Here is a 17,932-nt window from a genome sequence, read left to right on the forward strand (position 1 = left end):
GGGGGGGAGGACACCCTATGGTGCTTAAAGGTTACTCCTGGTTCTGATTAAGGAATCACTACTGCCAATGTTCAGGGAACTATGTGGGATACTGGGGATCAAACCCAAGTAGGCCTGCTTTACTATCTCTACAATATCTGCACATTCTGGCTTTAAAAGAATGATAAGGTTATACAACAGTCACATGAATATGAGTCCACCTAGGTACATATATTGTCCTCACTGTGACTCCCCAACAGAAGTTCTGCAAAACTGCTGATACATGGGCTGTTTTTGTCCTTGTCAGAGATAAAAGCCACCCAGGGTTTGTACCTATAGATCCCACAAGTAAGCTGACAGTTCCTGATAAAGAGGTGTTACTAGACTCAGGGGCACTGGACATGATAGACTGGTCTGGCAGTGCCTGGCCAGAGCAGAATCCTCCTGGTCTTCTTCTGGATCTGTTTCAGGCCTTCAGTCTCTTCAGGAACTGCACCATCATGACCCATCTCTAAACCATCCCAGCCTCAGCTGAATAGGATTTCTCTCAGTTTTTTGTTTTGTTTTGTTTTGTTTTGTTTACCACATCCAGCCAGTGTTCAGGGCTTATTTCTGTCTCTGCATTCAGGATTCACTCCTGGCAGGAATTAGGGACCATGTAGGGTGCTGGGATCAAACCCAGGTCAGCTGCATGGACGGCAAGCACTGTATCTGCCATACAAATCATCCAGCATTGAGTAGGATTTCTGAGCAGGCATCCCTGACAGGCCAAGCTAGTTTGATACTGCCCTGAAATTCCTACATCGAGTAAGATATTAAATCTTCCTTTATAGGAGTTTTCATTTCTTGAGAAAAGATGATAGAATTTGAGTTTAAAAAAAAATGGAGCCGGAGAGATAGCATAGCAGTAAGGCATTTGCCTTGCATGCAGAAGGTCGGTGGTTTGAATCCCGGCATCCCATATGGTCCCCTGAGCCTGCCAGGAGCGATTTCTGAGCATAGAGCCAGGAGTAACCCCTGAGCACTGCCGGGTGTGACCCAAAAAACAAAAAACCAAAAAAAGAAATAAAAATAAAAAGACTTTTTTCATAGAGTTTAGCTTCTTTGTCTAATTGTATTTCATCCTGGGTATCTGGAGGAAGACCTGGGGTTCAGCCTGGCTAAGGGAACTATCATCATGGCCAAGGCCATTTCCCCATTTGGACTGCTGGTTCCTCAGCTGTACATGAAGGAGTTGTGTTAGACTAGAAGGAAGTAAACTACCCCTTAAGCAGCCAGGTCTGCCTATTGTGGGTTTTTTTGGGTTTTGGGGGGGTTTTTTTGTTTTTCTTTATTTTGGTTTTTGGGTTACACCCGGCAGTGCTCAGGGGTTACTCCTGGCTCTACTCTCAGAAATTGCTCCTGGCAGGCTCGGGGACCGTATGGGATGCCAGGATTCCAACCACTGTCCTTCTGCATGCAAGGCAAATGCCCTACTCCCATGCTATCTCTCCGGCCCCTAATTTGACTTTTTTTTTTTTTAGAACACTTTTAGGTCCACAGCAAAAATGAATGGAAAATAGTTTCCAAGTGCTCCCTGTTCCCATGCACCCACAGAATGTTAAACTGGCAATAAAGGAACCTATATTATCACATTTCTTCCCAAAGTCTTTGGTTTAGTAAGTGTCTGTCCTTACAGATTCATATAGGAGTGTTGCACTGCCCAAAAGTCCCTTTGTCTTTGTAAATAAATGTATTTATTGGAACCCAGCCAGTCCATTCACTTACATAATGTCTGTGGCTGCATTTGCACTCTGAAAAGCAGAGTTAAGTAGTTGAGAGACCATATAGCTCGCAAAGCTTAAAATATTTATCATCTCACCCTTTACAGGAAATTTGTACCCTTCTCTTAACTAACTAGATGATTTCCAGGAAGCTTCTAGAATCTGATGTTTTGTTGCTGCTGTTGTTGGATGATTTTGCTGTTTCATTCTGGATACTTAGCTGTTTGTTCTTTCTCTTTTTTTTCTCTTTTGGGACTTTCCCTATGTGCTGACTTAGCTGCCACTGTCCCTGAGCAAAGGACAGTCACCCTGGATGTCGATGTGAACAACCGCACCGACAGGCTGGAATGGTGTAGCTGCTATTACCATGGCAACTTCTCCCTGAACGCAGCCTTTGAGATCAAGCTTCACTGGATGGCAGTGACCGCTGCGGTCCTCTTTGAGATGGTGAGAGCTTTGGGATTGGGGCCTGTGCTTGCCTGCCTTGAAGAAGGGCACAGTGGAGTCTACACTGAAACTATTGCTACTTCTTTTTGGTTTTGTTTGTTTTGGAGCCACCCACAGTGCTCAGAACTTGCTCTTGTCTCTATGTGCAGAAATCTCTACTGGCAGTGCTCAGAGGATCGTATACAGTGCTCAGTGAAACTGGAGTTAGCTGCTTACAAGGCACATGCCTTACCCCCATACTATCTCTCTAGCCCCTTCTTTTCCTTCCTTCCTTCCTTCCTTCCTTCCTTCCTTCCTTCCTTCCTTCCTTCCTTCCTTCCTTCCTTCCTTCCTTCCTTCCTTCCTTCCTTCCCTCCCTTCATTTTTGGGTCACACCCAGTGGTGCTCAGGGGTTCCTCCTGGCTCTGCACTCAGAAATCGCTCCTGGCAGGCTCGGGGGACCATATGGGATGCCGAGATTCGAACTACAGTTCTTCTGCAGGCAAGGCAAATGCCCTATCTTCGTGCCATCTCTCCAGCCCCTTTTTTATTTTTCAGTTTAATCTCTAATTACCTCTCACCTGGACTATTAAAATATCCACTTAAACAACTTAATCAGAGTAAAAATAAAATAAAAATCAAATTATCAAGACAGATTTTTCAATCTAGTGATACCTGGAGCCAGATATTCTCTATTGGGACATGGGGAAAGCTGACCTGGTCATTCTGGGATATTGCTTTGTATCCCTGGCCTCTTCACACTGCATACCAGTGACATGCCTTTCTTGTGACAATCAGAAATATCTCCAGATATATTTAATTCTCCCAGAGGAAAGGAATATTGTCCACCGTTGGAAACCTTACCCATTGGGTCCTGGTACTTGTGTTTGCAAGCAGCCTCCTAAGTATGGGGCTGATATACTTCAGAAGTTCTGTGCACATACAGAACCATGGTGTCTTCTTCTTTTGCACAAAGATGGTAGCCTGGGATATATACTATTTATATTTTAGCTTTTCTATTTTCTGTAGATCTTTAGTATCACTATAAAAAATTCTTCCCTCTAGATTATTGGGTTTTGTTTTTTGTTTTGCTTTTTTGCTTCCAAAAGTTAAAGAATATTCTATCTCTTGTTTGCATCATAACTTATATAACCACCTTCTATTAATGACCATCACTGTTTTTATCTGGCTCCCAACACAGAGCATAAGGGGAAATTTTGTTTTTTGTTTGGGGGGGCCACACCCATTTGATGCTCAGGGGTTACTCCTGGCTATGTGCTCAGAAATCACTCCTGGCCTGGGGCGGTGTGGGGACCATATGGGACGGCTAGCTCGCAAGGCAGATAGATGCCTTATCTCTAGCCCTCTAATGCTACCACTCCGTATTATACCTAGAAAAATCCTCACAAATGGTGCTTCTGCTGGTACCTAAAGGGTGGAGAACAAGACTACTCATTGGCCTACAGTCTCTGTAGCAAAGCATTAGACAGCCCAAATGTCATAAGTATGGAATTGGAGAAGTCCAGCCTAATCTGGTCTTCTGCCTCTCTCATCCTCCTGATGCCCTGTCCTCTCTTTCTCTAGTAAAATACATTCAGTACTCCAGCAGTAAAAAGCCAGTACTAGCTATTGCCCTGCCCTTGTCCCTTCTCCACTATTTACAGACTCAGGCCTCCTTGGCCAAACTGTCAGTATCTTTCAAGAGCCTTCTTTCAACCACTTGTATTGTCTACTGTACTTATTATGGACTCTTCCTTTCTGCCTTTCTTTACTGGCTTTCTTTTTTTCCTTTCTGGCTTTCTTTTCTGGCTTCATCTTTACTCCAATACTAACCCAAAGCATTTAACTCATCACACAGTTGAGAGCAGCTGGAAAGTTAGTTCAGAAAGAGTAGAGAGAGAATCAAGGAAATGATCAAAGACTTGATGAGCACAGCACTGGCTGCCAACAAACAGTTAAGTTTGTTATAGACTCAGGGATCCACTTTTGCTTCAGAAGTCCATATCCTAGGGAAAAGGTTGGCCTGGTCTCTCTATCTGCCTTCATGTGGCTTTAGCACCTTTAAAGAGAGATTTAGGTAGGAGTGACAGCACAGCAGATAAAGCACTTGCCTTGCACATGGCTGACCTGGGTTTGATCTCTGGCATCTCATCACTGACAGGAGTGATTCTTGAGTACAGAGCTAGGAGTAAGCCCTGAGCACCAGGCATGGCCCAAAAAGCATGAGATGGAGACGGGGGTTGGGTGGTGGGGGTGGTGGGGGTGGTGGCATTCAGTCTTCCTTTTCCCTCTCTCCTTCCCTTTCTCCCCTTCACCCATTCTTCATCCATCCTTCCTTTTTTTTCTTCCTTCTTTCTATCTTTCCTTCCTTTCCTTCTTTCCCCCTCTCCTGTCTCTTCTGTTCTTCCTTCTGTCCTCCCTTCTTTTGTGCTAGATAACAAACCCAGAGCATCATGCATTTTAGACATCAGTACTCTACCACTGATACATTCTCAGTCCCAGGAGAACATCCTTAAAATCCAAATACATTTTTTAAAATGTCAGCTGCCATCCTGCTCAACTTACAGAGCAGACCAGCTCTTCCCAGCTGGTCTGCTCTGGAATGACCTCACCCTCTCAGCAGCACTGACCAGCTCACTGCAGGCTGTCTTCTCTTCAGAAGCCACATAGTCCCACCTCCACCAAAGTACTTCTGGGTTCTTACATGAAGCCAGTTTAGTAGAAAGGAGCATTTTCTTTTTTTTTTTTTTTTTTTTTTTTTGGTTTTTGGGCCACACCTGTTTGACTCTCAGGGGTTACTCCTGGCTATGTGCTCAGAAATCGCCCCTGGCTTGGGGGGACCATATGGGACGCCGGGGGATCGAACTGCGGTCGGTCCGTTCCTTGGCGCGATTGTAAGGCAGACACCTTACCTCTAGCACCACCTTCCCGGCCCCGAAAGGAGCATTTTCTCAGAGGAATTAGAAACTGTCTTTTGAAAGAGCATTTTCACATTAGTTTATGTAAAGCCCACTGGAAGTGGCTAGTCCTTTTATTATTTCAATGTAACGATAATGTTTTTAGAACTCCCTAGTGTAGGTTAATTATTAGTTAAGGCAATATCTACCATATTTGCCGACATATGAGACGACTGGGCGTATAAGACGACCCCCTAATTTTGCAGTTAAAACATAGGTTTAGGCCTATATTCGCTGAATCAGACAGAACATTTCTGTGCTGCAACTGTATGTACCACAGTGAGCCAATCACAACAAGCAAAGGCTCAAAGATTATTCCATAATAGACTTCCTCTCTGACGCTGGCCAATCTGAGCAGACTTTTTACAGTGTAGATTTGGATCCAGAACATTGTCTAATTTGCATGCATAAAAAGCCTGCTTGGATTGGCTGAGTTAGAGAGGCAGCCTTGCAGTGATTGGTGCAGAATCGGTTGGAAAATTCGTTTTGTGGCAATATTCAGACAATTTTCGTTTAGTGGCATCGGGATATACTCGGCGTATAAGACGACCCCCAATTTTCAGTTGACTTTTTTTTGTTTCAAAAGTCGTCTTATACGCCGGAAAATACGGTACATTCATTATACATAATACTCAGATATGTGTCACATAAAATCAAGAAATTAGAGCTTACAAATTATCTTGGTTTTAGTTGTTTATGTGAGTGCTGCTGGTAGCAAAATGTAAGCATACCTCTTTTTCTTTTTTCGTTTTTGGTTTTTGGGTCACACCCGGCAGTGCTCAGGGGTTACTCCTGGCTCTGTGCTCAGAAATCACCCCAGGCAGGCATAGGGGACCATATGGGATGCTGGGATTCAAACCACCATACTTTTGCATGAAAGGCAAACGCCTTACCTCCATGCTATCTCTCCAGCCCCATACCTCTATTTTTTTAAACACAGTCATACTTATTTAAATTAGGATGTGGCCCAAATCCAAATTGTATTTTATTAGATACTGTTTTATGGAGATCTCATTTGTTTGCATTAACGTTTTTTTGTTTTGTTTTGTTTTGTTTTTTTGGGGGCCACACCCGGTAACGCTCAGGAGTTACTCCTGGCTATGGGCTCAGAAGTTGCTCCTGGCTTGGGGGACCATATGAGACGCTGGGGGATGGAACCACAGTCCATCCAAGGCTAGCGCAGGCAAGGCAGGCACCTTACCTCTAGCGCCACCGCCCGGCCCCTGTTTGCATCAACTTTTAAAAACAATATACAGGGTCAGAGTGATAGCTTAGCGGTAAGGCATTTGCCTTGCACACAGCCTACCCAGGACTGACAGTGGTTCGATATTCCATATGGTCCCCTGAGCCTGCCAGGAGCTATTTCTGAGTGCAGAGCCAGGAGGAACCCCTGAGCACTGCCGGGCATGACCCAAAAACCAAAAAAAAAGTATCTCGGGGGCATGGGATCAGAGCAATAGCACAGCAGTAGGGCGTTAGCCTTGTACGCAGCTGACCCAGGATGGACCTTATGGTCATATGGAGCGATTTCTGAGCGCATAGCCAGGAGTAACCCCTGAGCGTCACCAGTGGGGCCCCAAAACAAACAAAAGTATCTCAGTAGGGACCAGGCTGTGGCGCTAAAGGTAAGGTGCCTGCCTTGCCTGCGCTAGCCTTGGACGGACCGCGGTTCGATCCCCCGGTGTCCCATATGGTCCCCCAAGCCAGGAGCAACTTCTGAGCGCATAGCCAGGAGTAACCCCTGAGCGTTACTGGGTGTGGCCCAAAAACCAAAAAAAAAAAAGTATCTCAGTAGATAGAATGCTTGATAGTTTTTGTTTTGTTTTGTTTTTGGGTCACACCCGGCAGCGCTCAGGGGTTACTCCTGGCTCCATGCTCAGAAATCGCTCCTGGCAGGCTTGGGGAACCATATGGGATGCTGGGATTCAAACCAATGACCTTCTGCATGAAATCCAAACTCCCTACCTTCATGCTATCTCTCTGGCCCATGTTAATCATTTTAAAGTCCATTTGGGCCAGAGATCTAGTCAATATTTAGGATTATTGCCTTGCCATTTATTGACCCAGGTTTGATGCCAGCATCCCATATAGTCTCCAAGCACCACTGGTGATTCCTGAGAGACAGTAATAATCCCTAAGCACTGCCTGGTGTGACCACCACCACCACCATTAAATAAAGTGTATGCTTCATATGCTCACACCTGGGTTCAGTCCCCAGCACCCTAAGTGAATAAGAAAATAGGCTGAAGAGTTGGTTCACTAGATAGGAGCACATATTTCTTTTTTTTTTTTTTTTTTTTTTTTTTTTTTGGTAGTTTTTGGGTCACACCCAGCAGTGCTCAGGGGTTATTCCTGGCTCCAGGCTCAGAAATTGCTCCTGGCAGATACGGGGGACCATATGGGGCGCCGGGATTTGAACCGATGACCTCCTGCATGAAAGGCAAACGCCTTACCTCCATGCTATCTTTCCGGGCCCAGGAGCACATATTTCTCCCACAGAAGGCCAAGGTTTAATCTCTGGCACCCCAAACTCCCCCAACTCTCTTGAGAGTAATCCCGTCAGCACTGAACTAAAATAGTCCTCCTCTCCCTCAGAAACAACCAAAAAATAAGTATAATTTGTAAGGAAGCCTCTTTAGGCAGAGGAAATTGTTGCTGTTAAGAAAATGTTACTGCTGGGTAGGGCTTTGATGCCCAATAGCTTTTCTTCTGTCAGTTCATGAAACCACAGCATGGCTCTCATTCTTGTCCTGTCAGGGCTTATCGCTTCTGGCCAGAGGTCACCGTCATCATCTTGCACTTGGCATCATGCCCATGAGCCAGCCTGGTGGATCGTTTTCCTATTTAATACTTTAGATGTACATTTTTTATAAAGGGCAAAAGTAGAATGCCTCATCTATCCTGTGACCTTCCTCCAACATCCTATAGAACAAGAAGGGCTCTTACAGGAGGCAGGAAATAGCTCTCTCCAGACTCTTCCTTCCAGAAGAAATACTGACGTTGCAGAAGCTCTGGGGTGCTCCTTACAGTGCCTCTTGTGTGTTTGCCAGGAGTTCCGACAGCACTTTTCCTGCCCGAGACTGATTTGGAACCATCAACTGTCAATCACCAGACATGCTGGGTCGATATACACACCGCCACTGCAGCAGTTTCGCTGCTCAGGAGGGGCTGCCTCTTGATTGCATGAACTTGCAAATAACACTGTTTGCTTCTGTGCTTCCCACCAGGTCCAGGGCTGGCATCGGAAAGCCACCTCCTGTGGCTTTTTGTTAGTCCCCGTTTTGGAGGGACCCTTTGCACTGCCGAGTTACTTGTACGGCGATCCACTGAGAGCTCAGCTCTTCATCCCTCTCAACATCAGCTGCCTGCTCAAGGAGGGCAGCGAGCACCTGTTTGACAGTAAGAGATGCTTCTTCTGAGGGTCTGTCCCCACTAGTAAGGGCCTCCAGTTCTCTCCTCCTGAACTAAGTGATTGAAGTTTGCCTCAGCAATCCCAGAGAGATTGATAAAACCTGGTGTGGGATCCTGGATGTGAGAGAGCCTTATCCCCCCCCCCCCCCCTTACACCAGAAGAGGCCCTGGGGTCCTCACCTCTCCAGTCTGTTTTCCTGTATAAATGGTCTGAGCTATGGAAACTTGATCCTCATTGGAGGCTTGAAGCTATGATTCCATATGCAGAAGAATTGAAAAAGGATGAGGCTGGAGCCAGAGCAATAGATAGGACAGTCAGGTAGGGCATTTGCCTTCATCCAGTAAATCTGGGTCTGTTCTTGGTACCCCAGATGGTCTCCCAAGCCTGTCAGGTGTGACCTCACTTTTTGCAAAAAAAATGTGGGTGGTATCAGAAGCGAAACAGGGATTTATGGTGCAAAACCAAGGGGTGCCTATAGCCTCGCTTCTCAAGGAAATCAGCTCCAGGAGACAACAGGGCCCAGGCCCACACCCTTCCCATGCCTCTACCCCGGGCCAGCAGCATTCTGACGGCAGGCCTGTGGCATACCAAGGCCTCTGCAGGAGGCCTGCTTCACGCAATTTTGTATCCCCAAGTGCTTCTGGTGGTGAATGAGTAAATGACTGGAATTCATCAGTGTTCTTCCTGAAAATGAAATGGCTAGCACTGCTGCTGCTACATCAGGACCCATTTAGTTTCTCAGAAATCATAAATATAAAAGAAGTACTTTTACTCACCAAAGGAGATGCTTTCTTCCCATCCCTTCTGTGCTGTGGTTGGTGACAGTAAACCCCAGACCATGAGTGGTCTCACCCAGGTTGGGGAGACCCTAGTATTGGACACAGTGTTTTGGCTGATAGGTGCCATGTGAGCCTCACCTGAGTGTTTTTATCCCCCTCCTGACATACACATTCTCATTTACCCACACAGCATGGCTGAGCAAGGACCATTTTTGCAGTCTTGAAATGCCACGTGATGGTTTGTGTCTAACAATGTGAAGCCAGACACCTCCTGTGGCTGCGTCTAATACTTTGAGAGCACAGAGAGTTTTCCCACCCACCCACCTTTCACACTCTTTGGGGGGCCCCCCATGCTGTGGCAACACAGGACTGCTCAGCAGCTGGCCCTGAAGGACATTTTTGTCTGAGCTAATGACTCTCTGTCTCTTACTATATAATTCAGACCAGCAGCCTCTGTCGGTTGCCATGGTTACAGCTGAAGTTTAAAAGAATAATGATCCGAGTGACCGGAGCAATGGCACAGTGGTAGGACGTTTGCCTTGCATGCAACTAAGCCTAGGACATACCGAGATTCGATCCCCCAGTGTCCACTATGATCCCCCAAGCCAGGAGCGATTTCTGAGTGCATAGCCTGGAGTAACCCCTGAGCATTACAGGGTGTGGCCCCAAAACAAAAACAACCAAAAAGAATGATCCAAGTCTTTTCATCTGTTTTCTTGCCTTCATGCCAAGTTTTTTTTTTTTTTTTTTTTTTTTTTTTTTTTTGGTTTTTGGGCCACACCCGGTAACGCTCAGGGGTTACTCCTGGCTATGCGCTCAGAAGTCGCTCCTGGCTTGGGGGACCATATGGGACGCCGGGGGATCGAACCGCGGTCCGTCTCCTAGGCTAGTGCAGGTAAGGCAGGCACCTTACCTCCAGCGCCACCGCCCGGCCCCTCATGCCAAGTTTTTTCCAGTTTTCTCCCCTTTCAGTAACCATGAATTCAACATTGTACAAATGTGACAAGAATGTGCTTAATTATAAGTATGTTTTTCTATCAAAGCCACCATCTTTTGTTTTGGTGGGTTGTTTTCTTTTTTTTTAACCTGGCGGCACTGTGTTTATAAACATGTTCATTGTTGGGTTTCAGTAATAAAATGAAATGTACACACCTCCACTAGTACAACTTTTCTGCCACAATGTCCCTCATTTTTCCTCCTCCCCCACCGCCTGCCCATCTTCGGGACAGGCATTCTATTTCCATATCATTGTCATAGTAGCTGTTCATGCAGTTATTTCTCTAAGTGCACTCACCATTCTTTGTGATAAGCTTCATATCATGGGCTGGTCCTTCCAGCCCTCATCTCTGTTATCTCTGGGAATTATTACCATTTTGACTTCTACTTTTTTTTTTTTTTTTTTTTTTTGGTTTTTGGGCCACACCCATTTGACGCTCAGGGGTTACTCCTGGCTATGTGCTCAGAAATCGCCCCTGGCTTGGGGGGACCATATGGGACGCCGGGGGATCGAACCGCGGTCCTTCCTTGGCTAGCGCTTGCAAGGCAGACACCTTACCTCCAGCGCCACCTACCCGGCCCCCGACTTCTACTTTTCTTAAATCCCACAGATAAGTGAGACTATTCTTTTTTGGTTGGTTGGTTTTTTTTTGTTTTGTTTTTTGGGCCACACCCGGTGACACTCAGGGGTTACTCCTGGCTATGCGCTCAGAAATCCCTCCTGGTTTGGGGGACCATTTGGGATGCGGGAGGGTCTGTCCTAGGCTAGGCTAGCGCATGCAAGGCAGATACCTTATGCCCTGCACCACTGCTCCGGCCCCTAAATGAGACTATTCTGTGTCTGTCTCTCTCCCTCTGCCTAATTTCACTCAGCATAATAGTCTCCATGTTCATCCATGTATAGGCAAATTTTTATGACTTCATTTTTCCTGAAAGTTGCATAACATTCCATTGTGTAGATGTACCATAGATTCTTTAGCTACTCATCTATTGTGGAACATCTGGGTTGTTTCCAGATTCTGGCTATTGTAAATAGAGCTGCAATGAACATAGGAGTTCAAGAGGGCATTTTTGTGTTGTGTTTTTGTGTTCCTAGAGTATAAAAGCCACCATCTTTAATCTCTCCCTCTCTTTCTCTCTCTTCTCCCCCACCCTCTCCCCAGAACCTCAAATCTATCTAAACTAAAAATCATCCAAGTGTAAAAGAGTAATAACAAGCCCTCTGTGGAACCCTAGGTTCTTGTCAGTACTGCCACAGTCCAGTAGCCCCAGCACAGCCAATTGCTGTGTCTCCTGCCTGGGTCTTGCTGCTTCCTTCACTCTGGGACCCCATAGGAAGAGGGAACAGAGAAGCAGGTGGGGGGGGGGCAATGATATTGGCAATGGGAGTGGCCACTCGTGTGCTCTACTCTGCCCCTCACTTTCCCCAAGATTGTTCTGAAACATTCATTCCAGTTTCCCAAACTGTTAAACTTGTACTATTGTAATTTTGCCATTTTCCTAGTAGGAAAATACAAAATTATTTTATTGTGTTTTGTTCTTAGAAAGCAGATAACATGCATTTGAAAGTTGCCTTTGTGTTTGTACTTTGATATAGTATCTCTTTCCTACTTGGCAGAGGAAGTCATTGGAAGGAGCCTTAGAACCGGACCTGGTAGCTCAGGCTGGTGTCAGAGGCCTCCTCTTTGGACCCATTCTGGGCCTCATTTGAACCAAGGAAAGGGAGGGGTGGTGAGGCCACTGTCACGTTCTTCGGGGTTGCCTTCCTCTGCATAAGGATTCTCGGAAAGCAGACCCTGTGGGTCAGAAGTGCTGCCAAGAAGGGTGAGAAATCCAAAGACCAGACAAGAGAGAACTACAAACCATGGGACTGCCCTTCACCACTTCTATCTTTTTCCCTTTCAGGTTTTGAGCCAGAAACATACTGGGATCGAATGCACCTTTTCCAGGAAGCCATAGCACACAGGTTTGTCCCTTTGCCAGAGGGCCTGGTAGGAGGCCCTATGTGTGTGTCTTGAGAAGCAGTCACTGAGGCAAGATCCAGTGTTTTTTTACTTCTGGGGAAATTAATTAAGTCCCCTTCTGACAGATTTGCTGCTTGTCACCATTGGCTTCAGAGATAAGCACCTCTTCAGTTCCCAAAACTGTTGTTCTATACTCATTACCTTCTTTTGGAGGGAAGCTCATAGACTTCCTCCTTGACTGCCAACAAGACCCTGAGCTCAGCTCACCAGGAGCTGATCTGACCTGGAAACTGCTGTAGTCTGTGGAGAGGCACTGGGACATTGCTCAGAAGGCTGAAGTCGCTTTGCTTGCACCAGTGTGTGTGCTAGGGAAAGCCTTTTGGAGACTTAGCTGCCCACTTCTCAGGCATGCCAGCCTTGTCTCTTGAGCATCACCAACTCAATCAGTATCTTGCAATAGTCATGGCAAATGTAGAACCTTGTGCTTTTGCCTCAATAACCCTCTGGCTTTCGCTTCCTCAGCATCCATTGTCCCTCATCCAGCATCCCAGAAGCCCCTAGTAGCTGATGAATACTCACCCCAGCCAGCTGCTGAGTTTACTCCGCAGGTCTGCATATGCACAGCACTGTTAGTGCGCCTTACTGACTGCAGATCACTCATGGCATGCCTTGCTGGATTAAATCTGCCCTTTTTATCCTTTTAAATATTGCATAGTTATGGGGCTGGAGTAACAGTACAACAGTTAGGGTACTTGCCTTACACATGGCCAACTTGGGTTTGATCCTCTGTATCCTTATGGTCCCCTGAGCATTGTCAGGTGTGGCCCAAAAACAAACAAGCAGATTGTCAGAACCCACTCCTAGAAGTGCCCAAAAGCTTACTCCTAACTCTTTGCTTAAGGATCAGTCCTGGCAGGGCCCGGAGGAGGAATTATGGATGCTGGGGATTGAAACAGGGTTGGTTGAGTGCAAGGCAAGTGCCTTACCTGCTGTACTCTCAGGCCCCACTATTACCTCTGATCGATTTTAGATTAGATCGTAGTCTTCTTCTCCATATGACTGCCCTTTCCTCTTCAGCCTGCTTTCCAGTCTTGGAGGTTGCTCACACATACCGCTAACTCATGTATCACGGACTCTGCTATGCTGTGTCCCTTCTAAATCAGCTCCTAGTCCCCACCCAGAACCATTTCCTGTCTCCCTACCTAGACCCCCCCTATACCTTTACCTTTTCTCAGCTTCCCCTTTCTCCCTCCCTACACCCACATTCATCTTTCCCCTTAGATTGTCCCTTCAATCTGTCCAACTCTTACACTAATAGAGGTGTTGATGGGAGCTTCCCTAGAGAAAAAAGATAGAGTTTAGCAAAGTGCTTTGCCCAGAATTGTTGGACACTTATACAGAGGCTCTTTCATGGAGTGGAACTCTAGATGGAAAATGAAACATTTGTGGCTTTGAGATGAAACATTAGCTCATCCCTAAGTTCTATCTAACAGCTAGAAAGCCCTGCTTTCCTGGACGTCTTTGCTCTGCCCTCTTGGTAAATGTTGACTTCCCCTGGACACTGAGCTTGCTATAAGTCCATCCCTTTCCCAGGGACAGGACAGAACCCCTTATTCCTCACTTCCATTATAGCTTATATTTCCCATGAATTCCCTGAGTGGCCAGCCTGGGGGCCAAGCACTATGTCATTTCCTTGATGAAAAAAAAAAAAATAATAAGGGGCCGAGAGATAGCACAGCAGTAGGGCATTTGCCTTGCACACAGCCGACCCAGGACTGACAGTAATTCGATGCCCGGCATCTCATATGATCCCCCAAGCCTGCTAAGAGTGATTTCTGAGTGCAGAGCCAGGAGTAATCCCTGAGCACCACCAGGGCGTGCGCTCACGCACAACAACAAAAGAAACTCAAAAAAAAAAAAAAAAAAACTATTTCCTGGCAACCTCAGAAAGGAATGAAGATTAGCCTGACAGATTATTTGGGACTGTAGAATAAAAGGCAAGTGAAACAGCCATTCCTAGCAATGCTGAACCAGTGCATTACCTTTTCCATTCAATATATATCTATATATGGGATCTGGAGTGGTGGTGCAGAGCGGTAAGGCATCTGCCTTGCCGGTGCTAGCCTAAGATGGATCATGGTTCGATCCCCAGCGTCCCATATGGTCCCCCAAGAGCCAGGAGCAATTTCTGAGCGCATAGCCAGGAGTAACCCCCTGAGTGTCACTGGGTATGGCCCAATAAACAAGCAAACAACAACAATAACAACAATATATATATATATATATATTCACACACAAACATATGTATATGACTTCTGCTCTTTACTAATTAATCCTCAGATGGGCTGGGAATGGAGCTCAGCCCCAGTTTTGCATGTGAGACACAGGGCTAGATCCCTGGTACTGCACACAAAGATTCTCCTATCTCATGCTGCCATATTATAGTGAGGCTCCAGCAGGGAACTTGGAATCAGAACAGATGGGTACTTCGCCTCCTCTAGTTCTGCCTGCACCTCCGCCCTCCCTCCAGCAGCCCTGGTTCCCCACACCTATTTACACATCGTTTGCAGCACTCTTCAGGTAGAGCTGAATACATGTGCCTTATAGCCAAACCAGGAATAGAACAAGCTGTAGATGAGACATGAGATAAAGCAAGCCATAGAAGTAAAGTGACACCCCCATCCCCTGCCCTTTCCACAGTGGGGTAAAGCAGAAAGCCCAGATTGTTGTTCCTGAAACTTCAATTCCTATCACTTCTAGGGAAGCCTTTCCTGAGAGTCCACTGTATGTTAAGTATTTTGTTTCTTTTGGAGGCCACACCCAGAGGTACTCAGAGCTAATTTGTGGCTGTGCTCAGAAATTACTCCTGGTGGGGTTTGGGAGGCCATACGAGATGCTGAATTTCAAACCCAGATCAGATGCATGCAAGGCAAATGCCCTACCTACTATACTATCATTCTGGCCCCTTCTCTGTGTTTTTAATGTACTGAAAGGGAGAGTGTGTGGCTAGCATGAATTACAACAAGGTCTCGTTCCTTCTGAAGCTGATAGTCTCGTGAATGGGGATGCCTGGACTACATGGCCAACATGCAAGGCTGATTCCAGGGAGAGGGTGAGAAAGGGGGCAAGATGGGGCAGGACAGGTGTACTGGGATAGGATAGAGTCAGATCTGAGTCAATGGCGGGCAGAGGTGTATACATTAGGATGCTGGCAGATGAAGTGCAGGAGAAAGAGTGGTCAGAGAGGTTGCCTGTTGAGTGCCTGAAGCCGATGATGAAAATAAGCCTGAACCCAGCGCTTCACACATCCAAGGCAGCACTTGCCCATCACTTTACTTCCTTGGTTTTGAGTGATCTATCTCTAAGGAGACCTTTCTTTTTTTTTTTTTTTTTTTTTTTTTTTTTCTAGAAAAGGAGACCTTTCTAGAAAGAACTCAGGCTGGTAGAGAGATGCTGGTAGTCCCACTTGCTCTACTTTCCCTTGAGCTAAAGAATCATAATTAGCATGTCTTCTGTCCTTCCCTTAGGTTTGGGTTTGTGCAAGATAAATATTCTGCCTCTGCATTTAACTTTCCTGCTGAGAACAAGCCTCAGTACATCCATGTTACAGGTGAGCAGCTGCACTCAAAGTGGGGTGGGAGGGGTGTCCCCATGTAGACGGGGGTTGGTCCTGTGCCTCAGCTTCTTGCTGTTGCCCCAAATCTGTGTCACAAAACTAGCCCCTGTAGGGGCCGGGTAGGTGGCGCTGGAGGTAAGGTGTCTGCCTTGCAAGCGCTAGCCAAGGAAGGACCGAGGTTCCATCCCCCGGCGTCCCATATGGTCCCCCCAAGCCAGGGGCGATTTCTGAGCACATAGCCAGGAGTAACCCCTGAGCGTCAAACGGGTGTGGCCCAAAAACCAAAAAAAAAAAAAAAAAAACTAGCCCCTGTTGACCCAGCCCCAATCTGGTGGGGGTGACACGGGTACCTCTCGGGCCCCGAAGCCCTACCTGGTGGCTGTAACCTGGGTCCCTTCTGACACCCACTTTATACCTGGTGAATATAACCTTAGTCCCCCTCTGACAGCCCCCACCTGGTGAGTATGACCTGGGTCCCCCGCTGATCCCACCTCCCACCTTGTGGCCATGACCCGGATCTCCTTTCAGGAACAGTCTTCCTGCAACTGCCCTACTCCAAGCGCAAGTTCTCAGGTCAGCAGCGGCGGCGGCGCAACTCCACCAGCTCCACTAGCCAGAACATGTTCTGTGAGGAGCGGGTGGGCTACAACTGGGCCTACAACACCATGCTGACCAAGACGTGGCGCTCCAGTGCCACGGGAGATGAGAAGTTCGCCGACCGGCTGCTCAAGGACTTCACGGACTTTTGTATCAACCGTGACAACCGCCTGGTCACATTCTGGATGAGTTGCCTGGAGAAGATGCATGCCAGTGCCCCGTGAGGCTGCCTGAGTCAGAAGGACGGGAAGGTTCCAGTCTTGCTATTGATATTCAATAGGATCAGTCAGATTCTGGGCATCCCAGGGCAGCCAGTAGCTGTCAAAGAGGGGACCCGAGCCTTGGTGACTCCCCCCAATGAAGTATCCTCCACTCAAGGAGAAAGTACTGGAGGTAGCTTGTTCCAAGAGCTGTTGGGAGGCCAAGATGGTTGGGGCAGAGGTTTCAGCACTGAGAGGAGGAGGCAGACACTCCTCCTGAGTGTCCTTGGAGGGGCCAGCTCTTGTGAGTGGCCGCCCTCCCCCATCCATGGGCTGTTCGGAGCCAAACCTGCCATTGCCTGCCCAGAGGTATGCACAAGATGTAAGATAACTTTGTGAAATAATGTACCATATGCTCATGCCAACTGTACATACCTGTATATAGCAGAGGAGGAATAAAGTGCCATGTGCAGCGTCCTGGCCAGCACGGTTCCCGGCAGTACTGGTTCTGTCTGGGACTGGGCAGTCGTGGCCCTGGGGCCAGCCCTGGCTGTGAGAAGGATTCACATGTCTTGGAGTCTTTGTGTGTGTGTGTGTGTGTGTGTGTGTGTGTGTGTGTGTGTGTGTGTGTGTGTGTGTGTGTGTGTGTGTGTGGTTTTTGGGTTACACCCGGCAGTGCTCAGGGGTTATTCCTGGCTCCAGGCTCAGAAATTGCTCCTGGCAGGCACAGGGGACCATATGGGACGCCGGGATTCGAACCGATGGCCTCCTGCATGAAAGGCAAACGCCTTACCTCCATGCTATCTTCCGGCCCCGTCTTGGAGTCTTTGATGTTGCTGAAATATGTCTTTCCACAGGCCCGGGGGTCAAGGCAGGCCAAGTTAGCAGTCAGGACCATGGCTGAGAAGTTTCTGGCTGAAGCAGGTCAAGGTGAATCTTGGGACCAGCTGTGGCTGGCAGATTCAGATGATATGGAAAACAATCCCATGGGAGACTTTTCCAGGCTCAGACCCAACAATGTACCTCAGCCAGGGTGCTCTGTATAAACCTCTTCTAGTCGCTTCCAGTCATGCTCCCTTTTTGCCTTAATCTTTTCTCCTCTCCTTTACTTTTTTTTGGGGGACCACACCTGGTGGCACTCAGGTGCCACCTGCCTCTGCTCTCAGAAATGATTCCTGACAAGCTGGTGGGGGTGACATATGGGATGCTGGAGATCAAACGTGGGTCAACCATGTTCAAAGCA

The 17,932-nt window shown here is 47.2% G+C and overlaps 1 protein-coding gene across 1 annotated transcript in view; it reads left to right on the forward strand.

Moving 5' to 3' along the window:
- The window catches only part of DEPDC5 (DEP domain containing 5, GATOR1 subcomplex subunit), a 181,826-nt gene extending 164,624 nt beyond the window's left edge, over positions 1-17,202 (forward strand). Inside the window, exons 39-43 of the mRNA XM_049788917.1 lie at positions 2,020-2,189; positions 8,353-8,524; positions 12,218-12,278; positions 15,804-15,886; positions 16,421-17,202. Coding sequence (XP_049644874.1) covers positions 2,020-2,189; positions 8,353-8,524; positions 12,218-12,278; positions 15,804-15,886; positions 16,421-16,713 — 779 coding nt within the window. The 3' untranslated portion in view covers positions 16,714-17,202. The remainder of the gene's footprint in view (positions 1-2,019; positions 2,190-8,352; positions 8,525-12,217; positions 12,279-15,803; positions 15,887-16,420) is intronic.
- The last annotated feature ends 730 nt before the right edge of the window (positions 17,203-17,932 follow it).

Source organism: Suncus etruscus, chromosome 15 (assembly GCF_024139225.1).
Source record: "Suncus etruscus isolate mSunEtr1 chromosome 15, mSunEtr1.pri.cur, whole genome shotgun sequence".
NCBI classification, from domain to species: domain Eukaryota; kingdom Metazoa; phylum Chordata; class Mammalia; order Eulipotyphla; family Soricidae; genus Suncus; species Suncus etruscus.